General features: G+C 61.2%; 1 protein-coding gene across 4 annotated transcripts; it reads right to left on the bottom strand.

Moving 5' to 3' along the window:
* Positions 1-3015: 3015 nt before the first annotated feature.
* Positions 3016-6796, bottom strand: LOC128783214 (serine/threonine-protein kinase pim-1-like). 4 transcript variants are annotated; one of them, XR_008429035.1, is made up of 6 exons: positions 6071-6795; positions 5942-5992; positions 5343-5712; positions 4936-5112; positions 3415-4648; positions 3016-3130 (listed from the first exon to the last, which is right to left on the bottom strand). XR_008429035.1 is itself a non-coding variant. In XM_053933853.1 (5 exons), exons 1-5 carry the CDS (start codon positions 6608-6610, stop codon positions 4509-4511), a joined length of 1278 nt encoding a protein of 425 aa, XP_053789828.1. In that variant the 5' UTR covers positions 6611-6795; the 3' UTR covers positions 3016-4508. The 4 variants fall into 4 exon arrangements, 2 of the variants coding, with proteins under 2 accessions (XP_053789828.1, XP_053789829.1); XR_008429036.1 differs by having other exon boundaries at positions 3425-4648; XM_053933853.1 differs by having other exon boundaries at positions 3016-4648.
* Positions 6797-7880: the final 1084 nt, after the last annotated feature.

Below are 7880 nucleotides of genomic sequence, written 5' to 3'. Positions count from 1 at the left end.
ATGGGCAGGAGCACCTTTGGAGAGAGGAGTGGCTGAGGCCCCCAGCTGCCAGTGGCACACTGGGACCCTCCTGCACAGCAGGGCCCAGAGCTGGCAAGGCTCCCCAGCACGGCTGGAGCTGCTGGCACAGCTTGGTCCAGCTGGACAGCTGCCCCTCAAGGCCCCGGCGAGCAGGGGACGGCTCTGGGCAGGATCCCTGGCCAGGAGCGGGCCCCAGAGTGCGTCTGCCTTTCAAGGGCAATCTCGTCCCCGCTCTTTCTCCTCCCCACCTTGCTTTACCTGTGCCCTGTGCCCCTGGGGCTGCTCTTGGCCTGGCAGCCTCAGTGGGAGCCAGCACTGGCTGCAGCCCCAGCGGGCCCCTGCTCAGAGATTGTTCTGAGCTGTTTTGCCCCCGCTTCAGGACGAGCATCCTGATAAAAGAACTTAATTGTGTTTATATCTATCACAGAACCACATTTATCTAAAATCAATTTTAGTATGGAAATCACCTGTGGATGGTGGACTCATCAGACGCTGCTGGGACGTTGCACATAGCTCAGGGAAGAGTGTGATTGTTATTAAATTGTGTCCTGTTCTACTGTGGTCTGATGGCCATGAAGAGAAACTTTCTGTGCCTCTGACTCTCACCAGTTCCTGACCCCGAAAGGACACAAACCTGATGAGTTGTGGTTCCCACTCCAGTGCTGGCGCTTGAACCTCCCTCCATAGCCAGAGCAGAGCTCCCTTGTCCCAAAATGTCCCTGGTAATGCAGGGATGAAGGAAACAGGACGGGCTGTGGGGATCAGGGGCAGGGCATGGCCACGGATTTGGAGTGGTTGTGAGCCCCGGGCAGGACCCGGCCCATGGCCTTGGTGAACCTCATCCCATTGTCCTGGGCCCACGGCTCCAGCCTGTCCAGATCCCTCTGCAGAGCTTCCTGCCCTCCAGCACAGCCACACTGCCACCCAGCTTGGGCTCACCTGGGAACTGCCTGAGGGTGCCCTCGATGGCCTCGTCCAGATCAGCAATAAAGAGATTTCACTGACCTGGCCCCAGTCCTGAGCCCTGGGGACACCCCTGGATGTGACTCCATTCCTCAGCTGTTCTGAGTGCCAGGGGCTGGATGAGGGAAATCGTGGGGATGTGTTTCAGGAATGCAAAAGGGCCAAGGGCTGAGCCCCAGCCCCTGGCAAGGCAGATCCTGTCCCTCCCTGGTTGCTCAGGGCTCTTCCCGGGATGGGCCCTGGGATGTGGGGCTGTGCAATGCCAAGGGCAGGACCCTGGGGCAGCCCCTGCCAGGCTGCTGAGCAGGGACAAAGAGGCAGTGAGGCCCCAGGGCTGCAAGGGTCACTTGTCCCCTGGTGGCCTCAGGCCCAGGGCCAGCAGCCACGGCCAAAGTGCTGCACAGGTTGGCTCTGTCAGGGCCTTGCAGCTGCTGCACATGCCTGTGCCCTCTGCAGCCCAGGCTGTCCTACGGTGTCCCTGCCCTGCGCCTCTGTCCCTGCCGGCTGTCCTCATCCCCCGGCTGCCCCACCTCGCTGGCCCCTTCCTTTGCTGACAGCTCTGCCTCCTGCCTGCCTCTGCCTGGCCACACAAAGCCTTGGCCTTGATACCAAAAGGGTTCATTCCATTTTTACCCTGCCTGTGAACTTTTAGCATAGGAAAAAGGCATGCAGGTCCTGCTGTCCCAGCAAGGATGGCTGGCAGAGAAGAAGAAGACATCTGGCTCAAGAATGCAGTGATGGAGAAAACAAGGGCTGGATCTGGGAACTTGGGGTGGGTTTTATGGAAATGGGGAAATTGTAATACACATTTAGCAACTGTGTATAAGCAACACACTGGTCGAATTCCATGTCCACATAAGGTTAGGAGTTATCCCTCATTGGACCTCAGGCCTGAATAAATGATCCCCTCTTAAATAGCAAATTAGTGTTAAGGAGCCTTATTCTGATAGTTTGTGTTTCAGAAACACGTGGCTTTTGCTCCTCTCTTCCACCTGAGAGCTTCCTGGGCAGGGGCAATTCTTCCAATTGCACCAGCGAGGCCATGGCTCGAAAGGGCAGCAAGCAGACGGATTTAGCTTCTCCTGCCAGCCCCTGAAATGCCAGTTGTCATTTGTGTGCGCTGAGGATTCCACTTCAGACTCGGAACTCGCGCAGCTGCTCCTGGGGCGCCGCTCGCACGCTGGCACAGCGGTGCTGCAGCAGCTGTCCCGCACACAGGGAGGGCTCTGGAGCCTCCCCAGGGCCACCAAGGAGCGGAGGAGGGAACGTGCCCGGGATCTGCTGCAGGACCGGGGGATTGCGGGGGATCCTTCGGTCTCTTGGATGGGGGAGGGAGCGGGGAAATGGAATCAAGATGAGACAGGGATCAGCCAGCCCCACGCCAGGCAGCGTTTTCTCCTCTGAGAGCTCCTCTGAGCTGAGCGAGCTGCTGAAGCCTGTGGAGCAAATGAGAGCCGGGACTGAGGGAAAGGCTGGCTGGGAAGGAGTCAGATAAACCCGTGTGGGCATTTCCCTTTCCAAGGGGCTCCTTGGGAGACAAAGGAGACAAGAAGGATTCCCCACCTCATGACATCTCCTTTTTCCCTTCAGTAGCCCTGTTGCAGTCACTGCATACAAGACTTTACTTGATCCCCTCGATGCCAGGGAGCACCAAGAACTTGAACCTTGCTGGAGTCCAGCCCTGCCTGCCTGTCACCGAGCAGAGGGGAAAGATGCAGAACCTGGGCAGGGGTTGAGCCAAATTGGCATTTTGCCACTTGTGATTTCCTCCCAGCTTTTGCAGCAGGGTGACAACCCCATCGCTGCAAACCACTCCCTTTTGCAAGGCACACGTGGACCTCGCTGGAAGCTCAGGGCTCTTGAAGGGGCTGCTGCAGTTGGCAACAGGAGCTGTTGTTGAACTTTTCACATTGCTTAACCCCCCCTGCCAAATGCCATCAAGTGGCTGAGGAAGGACACAAAAAGATTACCCTGGAGGAAGGGAGGCCAAAAGCTTGGAAAAGGATGAAAGAAATGCTCTGATCATGACGATGACAAAAAAATAGAACGATTTCTTTTTGACAGCAAATGAACACCCGCCGCCCTCCAGCCCTCCCAGCCTGGCAGGCCGAGCGGAGCCGTTTCCATGGCATGAGGTGCTGGCAGCCTGCAGAGAGAAACCAGAGAGCCACGGTCAGTCACAGAAGGCTCCTGTGCCCTGTCCTGCCATGGCCTGTGCCTGGGCCAGGCTGCTGGCTGTGCTCAGAGCCCAAACCTCCCGAGCCATTCTCTGTTTCGAGAGAAGGGCAGCGTGGCAGGCCACGTTCCACCTCCTCCGCTTCAGCACAGCACAGCAGCCTCCTCAGCAGCTGCAAGGGCGGGATGCCCGTGTGCCCGCTGCCCTCTGCCCGAAGCCCTTCTGCCAGCCCAGCTGTGGAGCCGGGTACCCACCTCTGCAGACCTGCTGCCAGGAGAGGAGCTGATCCCACACGAGGTCCTCGTCCTTCTTGAAGGGGATGTCCCTGCAGACCGTGGCCCCTGGGGTAGCGCTGGCACTGGATGTGCTCCACGGACGGTGCAGGCGCTTCCCCATGCGGTCCGGGCACCAGGTGTAATCTTCCTGGGAAAATAAAGAACAATTGCATGAAAGTCAATTCAAAACAAGACCTGGAAACAAGAAAAACCTACACAGTCTGTCACCGTTTCACGGGCCTGAGGAGGGTCTGACCACTCCATGCGAGAATGAAACCTGTCCACGGGTGGGGAAAAACCCCACCTTTCCCACCCGTAAACGCACCCCTTCCTCGAGGGCCTGCAAAGCAGACCAGCTGGGGCACGGCTTCGGAACCCGTCCCCCTCTGCTGCCCCCATCCACATGGATGGATGTTTTGTCAGGCTGGCTGCCCCCGCCCCAGCCCGTGCCAGGCTGGCTGGCAGAAGCTGTCAGCAAGGCCAGGAGCCTGCTCCCCTTCCACAACATCTGTCCCCTGTCCCACCAAAAAGCAGCTCGGCAGCCAGGGGAAAAATTAATATTCCCCAGCGCCGCCGAGCGGGGAACCTGCGGCGCGTGGCCAGGCCGAGCCCTGCCATGCCTGGAAGCACGAGCATCCCCCCGCCCCTGCGCCGGCTGGGGACTCATCTTGATTTCATCGGGGCGCAGAGCGTGTCCTCCAGGAAGGGGCCGCAGCCAAAGCCGCTCGGCTTTGCCCCGCCAGCGGCCAGCTCCAGGATGGTGTTCCCAGCTCCACGTGGTGCTCCAGAAGAACACGCCAGCTGTGCCTCGGCTTGCGGGGACATCCCGATGCCATTGAGCTGCAGGGGGATGTTTCCCCTGTTCCAGTCCGTGGCACCTTCTCCGCACTGCCACCACTTCTCCAGTGGCACGGGGAGCACTGAGCCGCTCCCTCCACAACTCGCCGGGGACCAGCGGAAGCATCTCCTCGGCTGCGCTCTCTCCTCCGTGCTGCGGCCGCAGGGAAACGCTCCGGGGTTTTCTTGGAGTGCCACCAGACGTGTGCAGCTGGTACTTGCTGGGCTCCTGGATCCTACTGAGCACAGGGATGGATCTCTGCTGTCTCCTGGGCCAGGCAGGGCTCCTGCAGCCAAGAATGCTCAAAAAGGTCTTCCAGTGATGGCCTGTCTGCGGGGTCCATGGATAAACACCACCTGATGAGGTGCTGGCTCTCTGCAGAGAGAAACCAGAAACCGCCGCTCAGCGGGACAAGGCTCCTGTCCATGCTCTCCCACATTCCACGGTGCCCAGGCCACACTAGGAGTGCTCGGAGCTGCAGCCAAAAGCTTCCCATGGATCCTCCCTTCTGGAGGAGAGCAGCACAGAGGCACACGTGCCACCTCCTCCAGCTAAGCCCAGGAGATCAACCGCCTCACTAGCTGCAAGAGCAGAACACTGATGTGCCAGCTGCCCCCTCCCAGCACCGTTCCTCCTCCCGAGCCCTGAAGGCGCAGCCCCACCTTGAGACACCCGGGGCGGGAAGAAGAGCTGGCCCCGGACGATGTCCTCGTTTGTGTGGAAAGGAAGGTGCCCGCAGACCAGGTGATAGAGCAGGATGCCCAGGGACCAGATGGTGGCTGGCTGGCCATGGTAGCAGCCAAAGAGGATCCACTCCGGTGGGCTGTACTCCGGCGTTCCTATGGGTCACAGGCACAGCTCATCAGGCCGATGCTGCTCCCTCCCTTCCTCCCTCCCTCCCAGCCCGCCCCCGTTCCACAACAGCCAGCCCCTGCCCCGCCGAAAAGCAACTTGGCTGCAGCCGGCTGAAGGAGGATTCTGCACCCTCCCCTCCCTGTCTCCCTCTTCCCCCTCTGCCAGCCAAGGGGGGAACCTCCTCTGCCCGGCTGGGCCCCGGCTTTGGGCTCACCTGACATCCGGGTGTAGAACGTGTCCTGGAGGATCGTGCCGCAGCCGAAGTCGATGAGCTTCGCCTCGCCCGTGGCCAGGTCGACGAGGACGTTCTCGGCCTTGATGTCGCGGTGCAGGACGCCGCGGCTGGTGCAGTGCCGCACGGCCTCCAGCACCTGGCGGAACAGCCCCCGCGCCACGGGCTCCGTCAGGAACCCCCGCTCGTGCAGGAAGTCCCAGAGGTCCTGACAGCGCTGCGGACGCTCCATGACCAGCGCGAAGCCGTCGGGCAGCTCGAACCAGTCCAGGAGCCGCACGACGCCGCGGAAGCCAGGGCACGACACCATCCACAGCAGCGCCAGCTCCAGGGGCACCAGGGCGCCGTTGTGCTGCGGGGGGACCGCGATGCCCTCAGCGGGGCCGATGCTGCGCCGCGCCTTGGCCACCCCCTGCCCGGCCCCGCCGCCGCTCGCCATTGCCCGGCCCGGGACGCTGCGCGGGCCCCGCTCACTCGCCGCTCGCTCCCCTCGCAGCCTTCCGGCTGCCACCCTGCCGGGCCTCGCCTTAGCCCCGCCCGGCACGCCCCGCCGCCTTCTCCCGCTGGCCCCGCTCACTCACCAGCCGCGCCCACTCCGGGATGCGATCGCGGCACACTCGCTTGATGGCCACCTGCAAGCCAAGGCGAGCGCCGGGCTGAGCTCGCTGCCCGCCGCCCGCCGCCCCCTCCGCTCCGGCCCCGTCTCTTACCGGGGCGCCGTCGGCGAGCCGGGTCCCGGAGTAAACGCTGCCGCAGCCGCCGCTCCCCAGCAGCGGGCCCTCCCGGTAGAGCTGCTCCAGGGGAGGCTTCTCCGCCCGTGCGGGCGGCACCGCGCTCCCGCTCTTCTGCCCCGCCAAGCCGAGCGCCCGGCGCGCTGCTGCTTGCCGAGCCGCCCCGGGCTGCGGCGGCTCGGGGCCGGCGGCCGAGCTGACGAGCGGCGGAGCTCGGAGCGGGGAAGCCGCCGGCGACGCTGTCGGCGACGGGGCGGGCGCGGGGCGGCAGCGGGGCGGCTGCGGGCGGAACCGCGGCAGGAGCTTCGTTCGGGGCCGGGGCCTCGGCCGGGGCCGGGCCAGAGCCCGCGCCAGGCGGAGCCAAAAGACCGCGCTGCTCCGCCAGCACCAGAGCGAGCGGCACTTCCAGCGGCGCCACAGCCAGTACGGAGAGAGCCCGGCGGAGGCGGCTCCGCGGCGGGACGGGCAGGGGCGGGCACGGGGCGACCCCGCCGAGGGGCGCCTTGCGGGACGCGGCATCAGCCGGGCTGGGAGAGGCGGGACACAGACGGGACGGGACGGGACGGGAGCGGAGTGAGTGTGAGAGGGAGAAGGGGATGGGGAGCGAGTGGAAAGTCGAGCGGAAAACCGATCGAGAGAAGCGCTGCTGCTGCTGCTGCTGCTGCTGCTGCTGCTGCTGCTGCTGCTGAGGAACCGCCGCAGCTCGCGAACGTTCCTCCGTTGCCTCCGCGAACCCAACGGAGGAGCCGCCGCGCGCCCCGCGGAACGAAAGAGAGAAACAAACAAATGAAACCCCCAAGGAATTCCTATTAGAGAAGTAACCAAATCAAACAATCTAGCAATAAAGAAGAGTGCTGGCTTGTGGCTTCTTTCTTCTTTGGCTGAGGTGTAGCATTTCATGGGGAAGAATTGCCTTTTCTGACAGTTTCCGACAGTTTTTGGACAGGAGTGCAGCATTTAATTTTCATGTAGAAAAGGGAAATCGTGTCATTAAATTCATCTCTTTTCATCCTCTGTTGAGACAGTTGCAGGCTGCCAAAGGACATGGTCTGCAATGTGGAACTTGGGGCCAAGTTTCTTTTTCTGCCAGAGGATGAGGAGGGGAAGTATCCCAGAATCATGGAGTCGTGGCATGGTTTGGCTTGGAAGGGATCTGAAAAATCACACGGCTGCAACCCCCCTGCTGTGGCTGGGCACCCCTTGCACTAGCCCGGCTTGTCTAGAGCTCCGTGCAGCCTGGCCTTGAGCACTGTCAGGGACGGGACAGCCACACCTTCTCTGGGCAACCTGTTCCAGGAGAGTCTTTTTTCTGAATCCCTCACCTAAACCGACTCTCTTTCCATTTGGATCCATTCTCCCTTGTCCTGTCCTTGCCTGCCCTCCTACAAAGCCCCTGTCCAGCTTTCTTGTAGGTTGCCCTCAGGTCCTGGAAGGCCACAGTTGGATCAAGTCTAAGTCTCTTGCCCAGGCTGAAGAAGCCGAGCTGTGTCAGCCTTTCCTTGCAGGAGAGCAGTGTTATAGCTACGTATTATAATATTGGCTTTTGCAAACATCAAAGTGGATTTTATATGTGTGATGTTCAAGTAACTTTGTTCCAAAGATAAAGTTTCTAATTTTGTTGTTAATTAAGCTTAGACATAGTAGTGCAATAGCTGACAGAAGTCTGCTTGTGTTAAAATGCCTGCTTGGATGGGATAACATCCAATGAACACAGGATGAGGACACCTGCTACAGATCTGCCAACGATCAGCACTCACCATCTGAAGGCAGTGTGGACCAAGGCCCGAAC

Source organism: Vidua chalybeata, unplaced genomic scaffold, assembly GCF_026979565.1.
Source record: "Vidua chalybeata isolate OUT-0048 unplaced genomic scaffold, bVidCha1 merged haplotype W_reject_31, whole genome shotgun sequence".
Taxonomy (NCBI): domain Eukaryota; kingdom Metazoa; phylum Chordata; class Aves; order Passeriformes; family Viduidae; genus Vidua; species Vidua chalybeata.
Note: the sequence above shows the minus strand (reverse complement) of the source record. Positions and strands in the feature narration are given on the sequence as shown.